The sequence below is a fragment of the Nerophis ophidion genome, linkage group LG22 (genome assembly GCF_033978795.1).
Source record: "Nerophis ophidion isolate RoL-2023_Sa linkage group LG22, RoL_Noph_v1.0, whole genome shotgun sequence".
In the NCBI taxonomy this organism is placed as follows: Eukaryota; Metazoa; Chordata; class Actinopteri; order Syngnathiformes; family Syngnathidae; genus Nerophis; species Nerophis ophidion.
The window spans coordinates 44,950,793-44,971,379 of record NC_084632.1 but is presented as its reverse complement, the minus strand read 5'-3'; the positions used below and the strand labels follow the sequence as shown (position 1 = coordinate 44,971,379).

Sequence of the window (20,587 nt, the reverse complement as noted above, 5' to 3'; positions counted from 1 at the left end):
CACCTGCGGGATGTTCCAAATAAGTGTTTTGATGAGCATATCCTCAACTTTATCAGTATTTTTTGCCACCTTTCCCAACTTCCTTTGTCACGTGTTGCTGGCATTAATGATTATTGCAAAAAAAAAAGTTTATGAGTTTGAACATGAAATATGTTGTCTTTGTAGCATATTCAACTGAATATGGCTTGAAAAGGATTTGCAAATCATTGTATTTCTGTTTATATTTACATCTAACACCAATTTCCCAACTCATATGGAAACAGGGTTTGTATATACTGTATATGTATATATATATATTATATATATATATATATATATAGTATATATTGTATATATACTGCATACTAGGACGTGTGTGAAAAAATCGATTCGAATACGAATCGCGATTCTCACGTTGTGCGATTCAGAATCGATTATCATCTTTAAAAAAATCGATTTTTAAAATTATTTTTAAATTTTTTTAAAATCTATTTACTTTATTTATTTTTATATATCAATCCAACAAACCACTACACAACAATACCATAACAATGCAATCCAATTCCAAAAGCAAACCTGAGCCAGCAACACTCAGAACTGCAATAAACAGAACAATTGAGAGGAGACACAAACACAAAAGTAGTGAAACAAAAATGAATATTATCAACAACAGTATCAATATTAGTTATCATTTCAGCATAGCAGTGATTAAAAATCCCTCATTGACATTATCATTAGACATTTATGGTAATAATCAAAAAGAACAATAGTGTCACAGTGGCTTACACTTGCATGAGCATCTCATAAGCTGGACAACACACTGTGTCCAATGTTTGCACAAAGATAAAATAAGTCATATTTTTGCTTCCTTTAATAGTTCAAACAAATTTATATTATTGCAATCAGTTGATAAAACATTGTCCTTTAACAATTATAAAAGCTTTTTTTAAAAACATCTACTACTCTGCTAGCATGTGAGCAGAGCTGGGGTAGATCCTGCTGAAATATATGTATTGAATCAATACACAATCCTTTTCAATCGGAAAAATATCATTTTTGAATCGAGAATCGCGTTGCATTGAAAAAAACGATATATAATTGAATCGCAACCCCAAGAATCGATATTGAATCGAATTGTGGGGACACCCAAAGATTCGCAGCCCTAATATATATATATATATATATAGTATATATATATATATATAATTGGTGGATTTGAAAGCGTCGCTCTTCATGCCATGTTTCTGTGAGTTCACTCATACTTATTCTTGTTTTGGATATGCTTTTCTAGTTTTTGTGAGTAAAACCAACACAAGGAAGGCCAAATATAATTAGCTTCATCAGCTTTAACAAGCACCATTACCTGTCTGCTCATGTGATTTAGGGCTGACAGGTGATTGAATTTGAGAAAGACAACACCCAGGTCATTGTGTGTGTGTGTGTGTGTGTGTGTGTGGTGTGTGTGTGTGTGTGTGTGTGTGTGTGTGTGTGTGCGAGTGCTTCCTGACAAGACACAGATCCATAGCTAGTTTTAGGTGACATATGCTGCAGGCTCTGTCAAATGAAGACATTCATGGCGTCTTTGGGAGAGAAAATAGATGTCGTGCTTGTAGCGTCTTAGCATCAGCCCGCTTTTAGCTTGAAGGGCGTCCTGACCTCAAAATCTGTTGCCCGAAATGTGCAAGTGGTGTGGTGAAACAGAATACTAACTTCTAGGCTGGATCCAATCATCAGTTTGATCCATTATGATCAATAAAGTCCAGCGGAATAAAGTCAAGTCAATGTTTATCGTTATTGACTTGTAATGGATGCCAATAAACAAATGTGTTCGATAAACGTTGTAATATTTGTGGATTGTAAGAAAGTAAAAGTAAGGAAGCAAAGTTGCTTGCATGAAAAAAGTCACTTGCTCTCTGGTAACCTAGCAACGCAGGAAGTGATCACTGATCAGTGGAGGGACATGCCAACAGCCGAATCAGGTGACAGTATCAACTATAGAGGTGCTTGGGACCGTAGTCAGACCAAGGTGGTGTGTACATGATGCAAGGCAAGAGCGCTAACACCACACCACCTGAGAGCACAGCTGGAACTTCCTGCCGCTAAAAACATAATTCTTCTAGCTTTACATTTTCACACTATTTTTCTTACAGCTTTGTGAAGCATTTTCTTACATATTCTTTATTTTAAGTGTTCAATGTACGTAGTTCAATTGTAAAACTTAAATCTTTGCTTGGGGTGATAACTGAAGAATCCTTTTGAGCAGAAACGCTTTGGACGGTTTTACCTCCGGTTTTAGGCGTAAAAACAGGAAGTATATTTTCAACCCACCGCAGCTGCAGTGAGACAACTCCTTCAATAGATGGCGCCATAGCACAAACAATAACACACCATATAATTGTCTTTGCATGTGTTTAATGAAAGCGTTATGGTTGTCAGCGGAAAAAAAATATCAATAAAATAGCTGCACTGTTTTATAAGCTGCAAGGTTTAAAGTGTAGGAAAAAAATAGCAATTTATAGTCTGGAATTTACAGTATTCACTTGCTTTGTGTATATTTGCTGGGATTAATCAAATTTATGTGAGTAATTTCCATTATTGACATACTTTTATTGAATTCCTAGCAAGTTTGAGTTCAATGAAATGTCCCATTTGTCCCAGCAAGGAGAAGAACGTTGGAAAGATGCTCGCTGCCACAACAGGGTCTCTCTCATAATGGCCGATTGCACTTCAACTGGGCAGCAGAAGGTTCTAGAACCAATTAGACAGCCGCATTATGACCAGAGCCTTCAATCTCAAAGTGTTAGCACGCTTCAAAAGAAGAAAAGAAAATGAAACATAACAAGCTGGTGTATTATTGCCAGTTATGTCTTCAAAGATGTGCCATTTTTTAAGCGGGACATGTTTTAGAGCAGTGGTCCCCAACCACCGGGCCGTGGCTCCATTGGTACCGGGCCGCAGAATCATTTTTTATCCAATTTTATTTATTTATTTATTTTTTTTTTTAAGTCAACATGAAAAACACAAGATACACTTACAATTGGTGCACCAACCCAAAAAACCTCATTTTTTTATGACAAAAAAAAGAAGAGCACAGCTGTAACTTCCTGCCACTAAACCTGCAGAAAATCATTTTTTTTTTCCAGTTTTCTACATGTTTACATTTTCACACTTTTTTCTTACACTTTATGAATCATTTCTTACATATTCCTTATTTTTAACATCTTATAATTAAGTGTTCAATGTAATTTGACTATTTTGTTGACATTGTCGGAGTGTTTTGTGTTGACATTTCAGAGGGATTTTAATCAGAGCAAGTTACATTTACAATAAAACATATTATTCTCCTGCTCCTTGTTTTCCATAGCTCATAAAAATCATCAATAATTAGCGACATCAACCCGTATAAAACGCTGATAGCAGGATATCGCCCGGCCCTAAGTAGCAGTGCTTAACTCTCTTACCAAGCAAAGGTTGGGGACAGTTTGTTTAAAATGTCCTACAAATAAGGCAAGAAGAGAAGTATCCTACACTTCTCTTTCGTAAAGTCAGTGTGAACAGCCGATATGGGCATCTACATCTACATCTACATCTACATCTACATCTACATCTACATCAACTAAATGATTTGCCTGAGAAGCTGGACAGGACAACAAAAATAAATAAAATGTCCTACCAAATTCCAGCAAAAATGACACGAACTTAGAAGATCTGCTTTAGGGTTTTTCTGTTCCGCGCGAGTCAGGAATTCACCTGCACTGACACATCTTTTATTAAAGGTGTATTCCCAGAATTCATCCTTATCTCCAAGATGAGCAAAGGCAGGTGGTTATAGATGTCTTATTTACTCTTCACTCCCGTTCTCAGCGCCTCATCATCTCACTTACCTTGTTGGTGTTTTGTGTCGCTGGGCCACCACCTTAAATATTCATCACGTGTTTAATAACGGCCGGTGATCACAGTGCATTATTGATGGCGGCGTCCTTAATAGCAAGAGGGAGCTGCTGGTTTGGAAACCTGCTTACTGGTGCACATCCGTGTAAATACCTGATTATCTGGCTCTGAAGCCAGCGTCTCCAGGCCCTGCACCTTTTTGGCAAACAAACAAGGACATGGAAATAAATAGGAGTCTGAGTCCGAGATATGACCTGGCTGTTTGACTCGGGAACCTTTGACTCCACACTCTGTCTCTCATGTGCTAATGACATTCTCACGCAGACTCCAGAAAAGTGTTTTGGCCGACTGCCGAGCTCGCTTCGCGTCATCCCCCGATTTCTTTGGACTAGTTCAGCATGGCCAACTGTAAATGTTGCTGGTCCGGAGTCCTGATGTAGTCTCTGAGCACCCCGCACACATTCTAATTGGATTTGCTTTCCGGTTTGGGGAGTCGACTGCACGGACATGACATGCGTTCTTGGTATTTCAAGGTGAATCATGGCTGGTCAAGGACCTATTGGACTTGATTGGCAGCTCCTATCACTTGAAGATGGCCGGCCTGCCATTCCTGACCTTCCTATTTATCTTACTGTATTCATGTCAGCCTATTAATTCCTAAGCGCGGGGAACATTTGGCAAAGGCACCGTTTAATGGTCCTGGCTGAATCATTCTTATCTCACCGGAGCTGAAAGGAATAGTTTTGTGCTATCAGCAAGTGGAAATGACATTTTGAAATTCCCTGCCAGATAATCCACTACACTTGCCAGTAAAACATCAAAATTACAACTCAAATTTATGGAACCTGTATTACAACTTTGTTGCCGCGGCGAATCATTTAGCTATAATCCGCAGGGATGGACGCTGGACAGGTATAGGTATCTGACTGCACTAATAGGATTTTGCTGCATTGCTAAAGTGATTATGATGCTATGGATATTGTGTATATTCCGGCAGAGGGCAATGAAGCTAAATCACAGCTTTGACACATTTCACTGTTGGCTGCTGTTTTTCTTCAACTCCAGCTGGATTATCTTTCTGTGTTTTGGGGACAATATCTGTCTGCGTCCACCCGATGACGTGCCTTGTTCCAACCGATGGCTCATGATTGCTTTATTTAGGCGCCATATGGTTTGGGGGACACATCTTCATCGATAGATTGAGTGACTCGTAAAGATGATGAATGTTGCAAAGACGGAGAGCAATGAGCCTGACGAGCATCCTGCTGCTGTCATGTGCTCTTCTGTGCCGTGAAAGTGATGCTTGCATTGCAGGAAAATCATATTTGATCTGAGCTAAGATGACCTCATCAGACCATGGCGCCATTCTAGCATGAAGAAACGGGAAAGGTCTGAGAAAACCTCCTGTTCTTTTGTCTTCTCCTTTCCTTTGTCTTGTGCTTGTGTTATGGAGTCCCATCTTGCACCCCCTCTCTCAAACAGTCATCCCGACCTTGCACCCCACCCTTGCGCGTGGTGCAACTTTGACCCGGTATTCCTCTCCGGTCAGGGCCGTCGTCGTGCAAAGGAGGGGGTCACCATCAGCAGTCATACGGCGTTTGGTGCGGATGTCATCCCCGGGCTGCTCTCAATCAGTCCCTCAGCATAAGAGGTCAGGGCCTGATTCTTCCCTGGCCCACATCGGGCTCAGCGGGGCTCCAGACTCATCCGATCAACAGCCCAATCTCTTTCCTCTGGAGTGCGAATTGTCTGATTTCGCCTTGCAAATGGTACTTCTTCAGCCATGTCAGAGCACAAACACAATCTCTTTTGGGGGGAATATTTTCCTTCCTCTGCCGTGTCTGAGTGGTTGGCGTCTTAGCTCCGAGTCCCCAGGTAGTTGAGTCTTTCTGAGATCAGAGATCAGAGGGGGTCTTACAGTATGTATGAATTCATGTGTGAGCACGCCGTTGGAAAGAAGCAATCCTCCTATTCAACATGTGGAGGTCTGTTTGCTTCAGATTTACATTTGAGTGAATATCCAGGCCTCCTTTGCATCCCTCTGATGTTGGCTGACAATTAACATCCCAACTCTTTCTTGGGGTTTGTTGAAAGCTGAGGGGCTAATTCAAGGGTCAAGCAAGACTTGCAAGCTGTCAATCTTTTATTGTAACATGAATCCCCTCCCCCACTCCAGTCCTTTATTCTGAGACGCCCCCAACACCCCCCTTTCTCCTAGAGCTCGTTTAATAGAAAAGCCCAACTCCTCTTCTATTCTCCTGTGGCCCTCTAACAGCCAAAGAGGGACAGCCAAAAGCTTTGTCTTGGAGAAGCCGGGCATTCTTTCACATCTGCCTCTTGTTTTCAGACCCCCCCCATTCAGATTTCAAACTGCCTTTTTCAATCAGCCCTCCTCCTGTCTCTTCCAATAACCCCCTTCCTCTTGGCGACTAAGCCCCCCTTTTTTAACTCGACAAGGGATCCCCCAGAATCTGTGTGTATTTTCAAATCAACCTCACCCCTGAAGTGTCGTCATTTTCCAGAATAGTTAAACATCTGCAAAAGCAGTTTATTGACCGCACAACTGGCTAATCTGCGCCCAACGATCACCCAGCGTTGCCTCGATCGGGCCTTTGGAAGCGAGCCACGCCGCCGCCGCCGCCCTTCATCATCTGTCGCGCACAAGCTGGTAGACGCAAACACCTGTTCTCAGATCTTGACGGCATGCTGCGGGCTCCGATCACTGGCGGCGTCTGTGTTTCAAGACACGGGAAGGGGAGAAAAGCGAGCCCCAGCTGAGAGGGGAGTCCTCGGTGCGTCTAATGAGAAGAGCGCCAGTCTCCCTCCGGTCTGCGCCTTGAACACTCACAGCGGGAGACAAAACGCGTTAAGTATAGGACTGTTATCATCGATTTGCAGAACAACCACCACCATGTATGAGGGATGTACATTCCGCATTTACTTCCTGGCGGGGGGCTCCGCTGCCTGCGAGGCAAAGCCGTTAGCCGTGTCTGGTCTTTGTCTTCAGACTCTCCAGGTGTGTTGAGAGGAGATGGTGACAGTGAGGAGAGAATTACTTATGGATCCAGCAATACTTTGTTTACAGACTGCATGTCTCGTCAGAGCAGAATTATCAGCCTGCCTGCTGGAGAAACTAAACGTGCTGCTCCGGTCTATGAGATTGTTTAGACGGAGACGCAGACCCCGAAGCACGCCGGGATTACATTAATAGTTTGGTGTTGAAAGGGAAGCAACGTGATTTAGACGGATGATGTGCGAGTGTTCTCCTGATAACTCCAGACAAGTTTAAGGTTAAGCTTTTAATGCAGCTCATTAATCTCAACCTTGGCGGGGAAATCTCTTGGTTAATGTGCGTTTCCATTAAAACTGATACACACGCTGTGTTGCAAACACTATAACCCAGGGGACCCCAAACTTTTACACACATATAATGAAATACGACAGCAAATATGATCATTTTGCACCAAAATAAAAGATTGCAATATTATTCCACACCAACAGGCTGAACAACTCATTGAAACCTCCCATCACTACAATATCAAGTTCAAACGACAAAACACTGAATATTAAGAGTATGCGAACCACTCCTTTTCTGTTCACCTCCCGTCAGAAATATCAAGCAGCTAAAATGCGACAAACATGTCAAAGTGTGCATTTTATGGAGCACAAGGAGAACTAGCCTTTTGGCTTTTTGGGCCATCCATTTGCCTTTTTAAAGCATTCCATAGATTACATTCTTTAAGATGTCCATAAGCTTCTCAATCAATCAAAAACCCATAATGCTTGGTGATGGATTTAAATGGGTGTAACTCTGAATTGTGTGTAGTGTTTAGACATTTCTTTATAATGTGCACATAGTTCAGTGGGCACGTTGTGTGTTTTGTACCACTTATATTAACTTTCTGTCTTGGTTTTTAATGAATCGGACAATGTGTGAGAAAGGCTGTCTTAATCACTGTTTTTCAACCTTTTTTGAGCCAAGGAACATTTTTTTAAATGAAAAAATCCAAAGGCACACCACCAGCAAAAAACATTAGAAATGAAATTTTATGAAAAATTGTTGGAAATGAATGTAAAGCATAAGCAAGCATGCATGACTATAGCTCTTGTCTCAAGGTAGGTGTACAGTCACATCACATGACTCTTTTGGACTTTTTTGGTGTTGTCCCGTGTGTAGTCTTTTACTTCTTGTCTTGCACTTCTATTTTGGTGGCTTTTCCTGTTTTGTTGGTATTTTCCTGTGTCAGTTTCATGTCTTCCTTCGAGGGCTATTCTCCGCACCTGCTTTGTTTTTGCAATCAAGACTAATTATGTTGTTTTTATCCTTCTTTGTGGAGACGTTGTTGATTGTCATGTGTGGATGTACTTTGTGGACGCCCTCTCAGATCCACCGCTGTTAGTCTTTGCTGTTGTCCAGCATTCTGTTTATGTTTACTTTGTAGCCAGCTCAGTTTTAGTTTCATTTTGCAAAACCTTCCCTAAGCTTCAATGCCTTTTCTTAGGTATATTGTTTTTAATATTCTTTTCAACATGGCTGTGCAGCACTTTGGAAACATTATTGTTGTTTAAATGTGCTATATAAATAAAGTGGATTGGATTGGATTGGATCAGATTGGGCACTCAGCTTTTCTTTATTTTTGGTTTAAGCATTAGAAACCTTTTTACCTGCACGCTGCCTGCCGTTGTCGTCCACATATTGTGATCACCACAAAGCAATTAGCTATCTGCTGCCACCTACTGATATGGACGAGTGTAACACGGTTACTACACGTAATTGAAATGACTGCCGAGCTGTAGACAGAACAGACACTCAATAATGCTTAAAATGCTTTTAACCCAATTAGGTGAAGTTACATAACCTCCCAAGGCACACCAGACTATCTGTGGTTGGAAATAACACGGGTCTAAATGATAGCGATATGTTGCATTTTAATGCTGATCTAATGCTCAATGATCAATGACTAACAATACCCACACACTCCATCAGATGGCAGCACATTGTCAACAATCATGCCGTCCAACACTCACCTGGGGACATGCCGCTCGCTGGCCGGCCCACCGCCAGCCGTAGTTTGGGGACCCCTGTCATAACCCACCTGTGGCACATCCATGGTTGTCTGATAACTTGTGTGGGATCCTGTTTTAAGTCTGTAAAGGTCAGCGTCAACCACCTTCTAGTTTGTGGGGAGAGGATGCAAGGATAAAACACTGATTTCAAAGGACACTCCTAGGAATATATTCATTTTTCTGTTGGCCACCACAATGTATTGTTGCGGTGCAGAAGGTAACTGTTGGCCACCACAATGTATTGTTGCAGTGCAGAAGGTAACTGTTGGCCACCACAATGTATTGTTGCAGTGCAGGAGGTAACTGTTGGCCACCACAATGTATTGTTGCAGTGCAGGAGGTAACTGTTGGCCACCACAATGTATTGTTGCAGTGCAGAAGGTAACTGTTGGCCACCACAATGTATTGTTGCAGTGCAGGAGGTAACTGTTGGCCACCACAATGTATTGTTGCAGTGCAGAAGGTAACTGTTGGCCACCACAATGTATTGTTGCAGTGCAGGAGGTAACTGTTGGCCACCACAATGTATTGTTGCAGTGCAGAAGGTAACTGTTGGCCACCACAATGTATTGTTGCAGTGCAGAAGGTAACTGTTGGCCACCACAATGTATTGTTGCGGTGCAGAAGGTAACTGTTGGCCACCACAATGTATTGTTGCAGTGCAGGAGGTAACTGTTGGCCACCACAATGTATTGTTGCGGTGCAGAAGGTAACTGTTGGCCACCACAATGTATTGTTGCAGTGCAGGAGGTAACTGTTGGCCACCACAATGTATTGTTGCAGTGCAGAAGGTAACTGTTGGCCACCACAATGTATTGTTGCAGTGCAGGAGGTAACTGTTGGCCACCACAATGTATTGTTGCAGTGCAGGAGGTAACTGTTGGCCACCACAATGTATTGTTGCGGTGCAGAAGGTAACTGTTGGCCACCACAATGTATTGTTGCAGTGCAGAAGGTAACTGTTGGCCACCACAATGTATTGTTGCAGTGCAGAAGGTAACTGTTGGCCACCACAATGTATTGTTGCGGTGCAGAAGGTAACTGTTGGCCACCACAATGTATTGTTGCAGTGCAGAAGGTAACTGTTGGCCACCACAATGTATTGTTGCAGTGCAGAAGGTAACTGTTGGCCACCACAATGTATTGTTGCAGTGCAGAAGGTAACTGTTGGCCACCACAATGTATTGTTGCGGTGCAGAAGGTAACTGTTGGCCACCACAATGTATTGTTGCGGTGCAGAAGGTAACTGTTGGCCACCACAATGTATTGTTGCGGTGCAGAAGGTAACTGTTGGCCACCACAATGTATTGTTGCAGTGCAGAAGGTAACTGTTGGCCACCACAATGTATTGTTGCAGTGCAGAAGGTAACTGTTGGCCACCACAATGTATTGTTGCAGTGCAGAAGGTAACTGTTGGCCACCACAATGTATTGTTGCAGTGCAGGAGGTAACTGTTGGCCACCACAATGTATTGTTGCGGTGCAGAAGGTAACTGTTGGCCACCACAATGTATTGTTGCGGTGCAGAAGGTAACTGTTGGCCACCACAATGTATTGTTGCAGTGCAGGAGGTAACTGTTGGCCACCACAATGTATTGTTGCAGTGCAGGAGGTAACTGTTGGCCACCACAATGTATTGTTGCAGTGCAGGAGGTAACTGTTGGCCACCACAATGTATTGTTGCAGTGCAGAAGGTAACTGTTGGCCACCACAATGTATTGTTGCAGTGCAGGAGGTAACTGTTGGCCACCACAATGTATTGTTGCAGTGCAGGAGGTAACTGTTGGCCACCACAGTGATCATAATCCCCTCCAACAGTCCTATCGGACTATGTGTGTTCCATGTAAGTATTGTACTGTACGTGGACAAAGTTAAGCCTGTGCATGTTTGTAAGGATCTTAAAGCCTTTATGTGCAGCTTTATTGTTGTGCTGGAGGCCTCATCAAAGTGTAGAGACTTGCAAAGGCCACGAGAATGACGCCAGATCAAAAACATCGGCCGAGTTGATTTGCATCACGACCAAATTCTGCACTTCCACTTCCTGTACTTGCCTGGTTGTTGTCATTTGGTCATGCTTTACCACCTTTCTTCTGGCTGCTTCTACGTTTGAGAGCTGAAGAACACACAGATTTAAAAGGTTTGTGTCCATTTTAAACCATCGTGCACGTGTTGACAAGAATGGCATAGACACTAGTTTGTGTCCATAACTTCTCTCACAACGTGTGTTTAGGACGTCGCTAACGTGCCACAAAGCTTTTCAAACATTTCACATGGACTTCATGCCAACTGAAAGCAGACAAACAACAATGGCTTAGTGTTTCTGTGCAAGTGCCATGCCCTCTACTGGCCTGGCATGCACATTACAGCATATTTATTTCTGAGTGCAGGTCGGTTATTGTTGCCTGCGCACAGGACAATTCTGGAAGTGTAAAAGGTAGGCAGGCACCAAAAAGAACGATTCACTTTCGTATCCTGATTCAGAAAATTGATTTAAAAAAAAGTACAGCATTTCCTTGAATTGCTGCCGGGGCGCTAATTAATTTAAAACCTCGTCTCACTCCGGCACTTACCAAAGGTATGCAGTAAAAATTTGAGTGTGATGTAAGCTTGGGCCTTAAATCCTACTGAATAGCTCTTAATCCTCTTCCCTTTATGCAATTTCAAATTACCGGTATTGAAGTCAGCCTCCTCCATCTTGAAAATGATGACAGGGCAAGTGTCACTCGTGATGTCACGAGTTTGACCAGGCGGTAATTCAAGGCAGGCGCATACTATATGCCCTGTGGCAATTCAAGGAAATATGGTATATTAAGTATATGTACAGTATGTATGTATGCATGCATGTATATTTTAATGTATGTCTGTATGTAAGTATATATATATATATGTATGTACATGCATGTACTGTATTTGTATATCTACTTATTGTAGGCACTGCCCTACACCAAGACGCTGAGAAGGCTTCTGTTCTCAAGAAAATAGGTTTATTCAACAAAGGTGGGGTGGGGGGCGTAAATGTAGTCAACTCCCAGTTTGGGGTATTGTTCATCATTCCCTTTATCGCACTAGTTTTTGCCCAACACTGGTTGGCGGCCGACAGCGTCTCATGCAGAGGTTGAGTGAGCTCAGGTTCAAGCTGCAGCTTTTATGGCCCAGGCTGATCACAACCCAGGTGTCCTCCATTGGTCGTTAGACACGGATGTCATCATCTCCAGCTGATTGAGGAGGACTGCAGGCAGGGCAGCTAGGTACCACCCCCCCACCCCCCCACCCCTCACCCCTCACCCCTCACCCACTCTGCCTAGGGCCACGTGTCTGCTGGGCTCAACCTGGGCACACCTCTTACCTCCGATAGGACGCTGGTCACATATATATATATATATATATATATATATATATATATATATATATATATATATATATATATATATATATATATGTATGTGTATATATATATATATATATATATATATATGTATGTGTATATATATATATATATATATATATATATATATATATATATATGTATGTGTGTATATATATATATATATATATATATATATATATATGTGTATATATGTATGTGTCTATTTTTAAAAAGACGTTTTTAGGTGATCTCAATGCACGCAGAAAAAGCTTTTCCAGCCTGGCACCTTTTTTCAAAAGTTTCATTATGATTATTACAGTAAGTAATAGTTTGCAAATGGAGACTGGTGATTCACATCCTTAGTAAATGGGATACTATTTTGTGTCTAAAAAATGTAAACTAAAGTGTAACAAATTCAAAGAAAAGTGTCTTTCTCAGGTGTAATGAGCGTGTTGTCAGTGGTGTAGAATGTTTAGAAAAGGAGCAGAAAGTGAAGAAAAGGTGTGTTGAGAAGCTGGTGTTAATTCAGCCAAACATACAGCGTTGTCGTGTGCCATACTTGCACTAACCTCCTTCTAACGGCTGTGAAATGACAAGTCTCACGTGAGGCTTAATGCCACATTAGATGAGGTGATTATGGCGGCCTTAATTACAACTTTGTAGCCTAGCGTGTGTGTTGTGGCGTGTTTACATGCTCACACACTTTCACGCCGGGAAGCAAGCAATTGCAAAATAGATCAAATGCTCAAATGAGCGAGCAGAGGCTGAGTTTTACAGCTCTGGCCGAGTTGCGCGTGAAGGCTAACGTCTAGAGAAAAGTTGCAGAGGTGTGTGTTTGATGGTGCTGAAAAAGGAGTTTGTAATGTGTGCCTTGTTGCCCGAGTGATGCTACCTGTGCTAATGGCTCATGGCGCTGAGAGGACCCACTTCCAGCCCGCAGTGTAAACAGGCGGACAAAAGGGAGAAAAACATGCCTGGGCAGGCAGCTCACCTTTGGCCTTCTCTCCAAAACTGGATCCAGGACTACCTTCACCAAAGTGGACCAAATCTCATGTTTTGGACTGCAAGTGCAATGGGATCTTTATCAGACTCCGCTGGAAGTGGCGAGCACATGTCCAGACCTTGAACAGGCAGCGCAGAAAAACTGGTTTTAATTCCCCTTTTCAAACACATCAGTGAAATGGGATAATTGATCAGGAACAACCTTCTGGTTTCCCTTTTTGGCTGTCAAAATACAACCATCAAACAGAATCAATAGATTTTCATGTCGAATTATTTTTCTAACCCAAATGAAAAACATTGCGAGATGACCACACGGATGACGGACAGCAGCCGGACCTAAGATGACCACACGGATGACGGACAGCAGCCGGACCTAAGATGACCACACGGATGACGGACAGCAGCCGGACCTAAGATGACCACACGGATGACGGACAGCAGCCGGACCTAAGATGACCACATGGATGACGGACAGCAGCCGGACCTAAGATGACCACACGGATGACAGACAGCAGCCGGACCTAAGATGACCACACGGATGACGGACAGCAGCCGGACCTAAGATGACCACACGGATGACGGACAGCAGCCGGACCTAAGATGACCACACGGATGACGGACAGCAGCCGGACCTAAGATGACCACACGGATGACGGACAGCAGCCGGACCTAAGATGACCACACGGATGACGGACAGCAGCCGGACCTAAGATGACCACACGGATGACGGACAGCAGCCGGACCTAAGATGACCACATGGATGACGGACAGCAGCCGGACCTAAGATGACCACACGGATGACAGACAGCAGCCGGACCTAAGATGACCACACGGATGACGGACAGCAGCCGGACCTAAGATGACCACACGGATGACGGACAGCAGCCGGACCTAAGATGACCACACGGATGACGGACAGCAGCCGGACCTAAGATGACCACACGGATGACGGACAGCAGCCGGACTTAAGATGACCACACGGATGACGGACAGCAGCCGGACCTAAGATGACCACACGGATGACGGACAGCAGCCGGACCCAAAGTGACTTGCAAACAGACTGCAGTCACATTCAAGAGAAGATCAGACTCCAAACAGATTTGCTCCAATTGTGAAATGTAAAGATCCGCCTTAAGATTGTTCCAACATGATCCCGTCCGTCTCACTCGAGGTTCTGAGGCCCGCTGAGTAACTTTCAGCCAAAATAAAGTCACTTTCTTTGAATCCATCTTCGCAAGTGAAGAATTTGTGTGTAATTTGTGTTAGCCCACACATGAGATCCACCCTGAAAAAAGGGTTTTTATCAACATGAAAATATAGCGGCAGTCGGCCTCCTTCTCTCTGGGGACAACACGGAGACGCTAGTCCATACTTTTATTACCAAGCGTGTCGATTAGTGACCTGCCAAACCACTGCGATTACCCCCAACTGACCGTGTGCTGACGAGGACCAGAAGGCGGGCCCATATTACAGCAGTTTTAAAATACAAGCATTGCCCTCCAGTGTGTTCCAGAATCCATTTTAAGCTTCTTTAACAGGTTCTTAGACACCTCAGTGCCATCCCTCTTCTTACGTACACGACTTATCTCGCTAAGGTGGAGAAATCATCTATTTTACTTGCATCACAATTGCAACATGGACCATTGTAAAACTGATTAGTAAACGTCAATAATCCATTATTATAAATAAAGTAATGCAAAAGTTCTAAAATTTCCCCTTAAGAATTGAACCCCGAACCTTCTTGTTGCGAGGCACCGTGCTGCTCCAGTTTTGCACACGTTTGTGTGGATTTTATGACAACAGGAATTCATTCAACTGTTTCTTTCTACCAATGTATTGTTTTTCAAAGTTACAAGTGATGAATACTTATTTAGTGGAACAACATGTGGAACTGCTTTCATGGAAGATGCATCAATAATCACTTTTAATGGAACCAAAGCACCTGGATCGTAATCAATCATTAATCATCTCTAATATCTAATGTCAATTATTATGCTGCTAAAGTACAGCCTTACTTATCAGCAATTTCTGTCAGATATTTACATGTATATGTATATGTATATTTATATGTATATGTATATGTATATTTATATGTATATGTATATGTATATTTATATGTATACGTATATATACCCTTTCATTCTGTCAGATATTTACATGTATATGTATATGTACATTTACATGTATATGTATATGTATATTTATATGTATATGTATATATACCCTTTCATTCTGTCAGATATGTATATGTATATTTATATGTATATGTATATGTATATGTATATATACCCTTTCATTCTGTCAGATATGTATATGTATATTTATATATATGTATATGTATATGTACCCTTTCATTTGATTTGATTTGAGCTGATTTAGTAGTAGAACATGGATGGATTGTACTTTGTAGAACTGATGGACTTTGATCAGTGTTGGGTTGTTCAGATACCGATAGTTTAATACCGGTACCAACATGTGTTTTGGATACTTTTCTAAATAAAGGGCACCACAAAAAAAATCATAATTGGCTTAATTGGAACAACCAAATCTTATTGTATGTTAAACATGTGTTTATTATTGTCATTTAGTCCTTCAATAAAATGTTGAACATACTAGACAACTTGTTGTTTAGTAGTAAGTAAACAAACAAAGACTCCTAATTAGTCTGCAGTAACATATTGTGTACTTTATACACCTATTATTTTATACACATTATGAGGGACAAACTGTAAAAATGTAACATATTGTGTCATACATACACCTATTATTTTATACACATTATGAGGGACAAACTGTAAAAATGGATTATTAATCTACTTGTTCATTTCACTGTTAATATCTGCTTATTTTCTGTTTTAACATGTTCTATCTACACTTCTGTTCAAATGTAATAATCACTTATTCTTCTCTTCTTTGATACTTGACATTAGTTTTGGATGATACCACACATTTAGGTATGGATCATGTCGATACCAAGTAGTTCCCGGATCATACATTGGTCATATTCAAAGTCATCATTACTGACTTTATAAACATAATATGCATTTAAAAAAATGGAAAAAATATTGAGTGACCATAAAACATATCGATGTAATCATAGTAGTATCGACTATATATATACTCCTGTACTTGGTATCATTACAGTGGATGTCAGGTGTAGATCCACCCATGGCGTTTGTTTACATTGTTATGCTGGGAGCTACAGTGTGTAGTGAAGCATGTTTAGCAATTCCTCGGCCTCCAGTGATAATGGTACTTGTAAGAAAAGTACTTTAGTTGTCGCCATGGAGGCCAGGATCAGTTTTTCAAAAGTAGCTAAAACACTGTGGAGGGATGTTAGCCGCATGTCTTAGAGCAGCTCTTCCTGAGGGTGTTTCAGTGTTAAGACTTCACCTTTATCTTGACTTTTTACAGCAAAATGCGTCCATTCTCCCTTTTCTGTCTACACACTGTGTCTGCTTGGAAGTACTCTGTGTGTGTGCGCTGCCATACATGCTCCTCTGCTGGTGAAAGCAGCAATGCCACCACGTGCCGACATGCCCGTCCATAAAAGAATATGAGGGGCCGGTACTTTCCAAACAGAGTAAAGTACCGTGTTCGATTCAATAGTACCGCAATACTTTACTAGTAGCACTGTACTCTAGAACCCTAGTTAGGTGCCTAAAAAAGGATAGAAGTGGATCCTTATGAAGCTTAGTCACAGTGAAGATGATCCACATCCAGCTTTCACTTCTCACCATTCATCACCTCACACTCCTGTCTTCAAAGTGTGTTGTGCGTCAAAAGTGTGTTGTGTGTATTTTACAAGCTGAGCTGATGTTTCCTTCTTGGTGTCAGGTGAAAGAACCAGGATGAAGATCCGGGAGGTTGCAGAGCTTGGACTTCTTTGAGCCTGCAAGAGAGCAGCAAGATGTGGAAAGTCCACAGGTCCTGCTGGTTCCTGGTGGCGCTGGCCCAGGTCTTCTCCACGGAGGGTAAGTGCTGGAGCCAGACTGGGATGTTCCTTCCTCTCTTAGATTGTTACTGAGGAGCTAGCGCCGCGCCTGCCAGGCACGTGTGAGTAATGCCACTCGGAGGAGCGTGCATGGCTCCGGTGGGCGAGCTGTGATTGGTGGCTATGTGTCAGACAAAGTGGGCGTGGCCAGAGATGTTCTGCAGTTGTTCCCAGAGGCATCAGACGTGTTTGCTTTCTGTTCTCACAAGCAGCGCTCGCACATGTCACAGCTCCCAAAAACCATGTTAATCACCGTCACTTTTAGCTGTGATTGACTCTCTGTCCGCCGTGTCCTCGTGGCCACGATCGAGCGCCACTTATTACTCTTTCATCACTGCAGGAAGTCATTGAGGATTGCTTGAGAAGTTGCCTTCTGTCTCCTGCAACATATCAGAAAAGTTATTCCTGTTATTTCCTCTGCTGGATGTGCTCCAGCTTCTTTCATGGAGGATTATTCTCGCATGTTGATGAAACATGTACAAAAAAGTTAGGATTATTGAAGTATTATTGTCGCAAAACAACCATATTTTCACACTGTATGTAAGCAGCGTATGTAAGCCACATCCGCTAAATTATACAAGAAAAACATGTTTTTCCCTATATTTAGCCGCACCCCACCATAAACCACAGCTTAATAGGATGTTAATGAGTTGTTTACACACAGGGTTTATTTACATACCTTCATTGTTTCCAAACAGTGTCTGTGACAGGGCAGTAAAACGGCTGATCAAACAAAACAGAAGTTATGGTCATGGACCCACTAGCTGCGCAAGCTAGCTCTCCAATTAGCTAAACAGACTCAATAACTCCACGCTGACATTTTGATGAATTTACTGCAGAATTTGTGAAAGTGAAACAATCAATCAATCAATCAATCAATGTTTATTTATATAGCCCCAAATCACAAATGTCTCAAAGGACTGCACAAATCATTACGACTACAACATCCTCGGAAGAACCCACAAAAGGGCAAGGAAAACTCACACCCAGTGGGCAGGGAGAATTCACATTCAGTGGGACGCCAGCGACAATGCTGACTATGAGAAACCTTGGAGAGGACCTCAGATGTGGGCAACCCCCCCCCTCTAGGGGACCGAAAGCAATGGATGTCGAGCGGGTCTAACATGATACTGTGAAAGTTCAATCCATAGTGGCTCCAAGACAGCAGTGAGAGTCCCGTCCACAGGAAACCATCTCAAGCGGATCAGCAGCGTAGAGATGTCCCCAACCGATACAGGCGAGCGGTCCATCCTGGGTCCCGACGAGCGGTCCATCCTGGGTCTCGACTCTGGACAGTCAGTATCATCCATGGTCATCGGACCGGACCCCCTCCACAAGGGAGGGGGGGACATAGGAGAAAGAAAAGAAGCGGCAGATCAACTGGTCTAAAAAGGAGGTCTATTTAAAGGCTAGAGTATACAGATGAGTTTTAAGATGAGACTTAAATGCTTCTACTGAGGTAGCATCTCGAACTGTTACCGGGAGGGCATTCCAGAGTACTGGAGCCCGAACGGAAAACGCTCTATAGCCCGCAGACTTTTTTTGGGCTCTAGGAATCACTAATAAGCCGGAGTCTTTTGAACGCAGATTTCTTGCCGGGACATACGGTACAATACAATCGGCAAGATAGGCTGGAGCTAGACCGTGTAGTATTTTATACGTAAGTAGTAAAACCTTAAAGTCACATCTTAAGTGCACAGGAAGCCAGTGCAGGTGAGCCAGTATAGGTATATATGTATGTATATATGTATATAAAGGTATATACAGTATAGGTATATATGTATGTATATATGTATATAAAGGTATATACAGTATAGGTATATATGTATGTATATATGTATATAAAGGTATATACAGTACAGGCGTAATATGATCAAACTTTCTTGTTCTTGTCAAAAGTCTAGCAGCCGCATTTTGTACCAACTGTAATCTTTTAATGCTAGACATTGGGAGACCCGAAAATAATACGTTACAGTAATCGAGACGAGACGTAACAAACGCATGGATAATGATCTCGGCGTCTTTAGTGGACAAAATGGAGCGAATTTTAGCGATATTACGGAGATGAAAGAAGGCCGTTTTAGTAACGCTTTTAATGTGTGACTCAAAGGAGAGAGTTGGGTCGAAGATAATACCCAGATTTTTTACAGAGTCACCTTGTTTTATTATTTGGTTGTCAAATGTTAAAGTTGTATTATTAAATAGAGGTCGGTGTCTAGCAGGACCGATAATCAGCATTTCCGTTTTTTTGGCATTAAGTTGCAAAAAGTTAGCGGACATCCATTGTTTAATTTCATTAAGACACGCTTCCAACTGACTACAGTCCGGCGTGTTGGTCAGCTTTAGGGGCATGTAAAGTTGGGTGTCATCAGCATAACAGTGAAAGCTAATACCGTATTTGCGTATGATGTCACCTAGCGGCAGCATGTAGATGCTGAAGAGTACAGGGCCAAGGACCGAACCCTGGGGAACTCCACACGTTACCTTAACATAGTCCGAGGTCACACTGTTATAGGAGACGCACTGCATCCTATCAGTAAGATAAGAGTTAAACCATGACAGGGCTGAGTCTGAAATACCAATTCGTATTTTGATACGCTCTAATAAAATATTATGATCGACGGTATCGAAAGCAGCGCTAAGATCGAGGAGCAGCAACATAGATGACGCATCAGAGTCCATCGTTAGCAATAGATCATTAGTCATTTTTGCGAGGGCTGTCTCAGTCGAGTGATTTGCCCTGAAACCGGATTGAAAGGTTTCACATAGATTGTTAAACGCTAAGTGCTCATTTAGCTGCTCTGCAACAATTTTTTCGAGGATTTTCGAAATAAAGGGAAGGTGAGACACCGGTCGGTAGTTTACCATGAGGTCTGGATCAAGGTTAGGTCTTTTAAGGAGAGGATGAATAACCGCTTTTTTGAATGCAACGGGAACAGTGCCCGAGGAAAGTGATAAGTTTATAATATTTAGCACTGATGGACCTAATAATACAAAAAGCTCCTTGATAAGTTTCCCAGGAAGTGGGTCAAGTAAACACGTTGTTTGTTTTATTCCATTTACACGTTGTAACAATCCTTCTAATGTTATTTCATCAAAACGAGAGAAACTATTTTGGATATTTGCAGTATCCGCCGTATATACAATCGTATCTGTGTTACTATAACCCCGTTGTAGCTGGGACGCATTGTCTTTAATCTCCTTTCTAATAAGTTCAATTTTCTTATTAAAGAACTTCATAAAGTCATCTGCCGAATGGGTGGAGCTACTGGAAGGAGTCCCTTGTTG

General features: G+C 42.2%; 1 protein-coding gene across 12 annotated transcripts in view; it reads left to right on the top strand.

Moving 5' to 3' along the window:
* Window positions 1-20,587, top strand: part of adgrl2a (adhesion G protein-coupled receptor L2a) — a 185,435-nt gene that overhangs the window by 25,997 nt on the left and 138,851 nt on the right. For all 12 annotated transcript variants that reach the window (XM_061883989.1, XM_061883987.1, XM_061883988.1 and 9 more), the window contains exon 2: window positions 17,143-17,279. In XM_061883989.1, coding sequence (XP_061739973.1) covers window positions 17,216-17,279 — 64 coding nt within the window. In that variant the 5' untranslated portion in view covers window positions 17,143-17,215. The remainder of the gene's footprint in view (window positions 1-17,142; window positions 17,280-20,587) is intronic.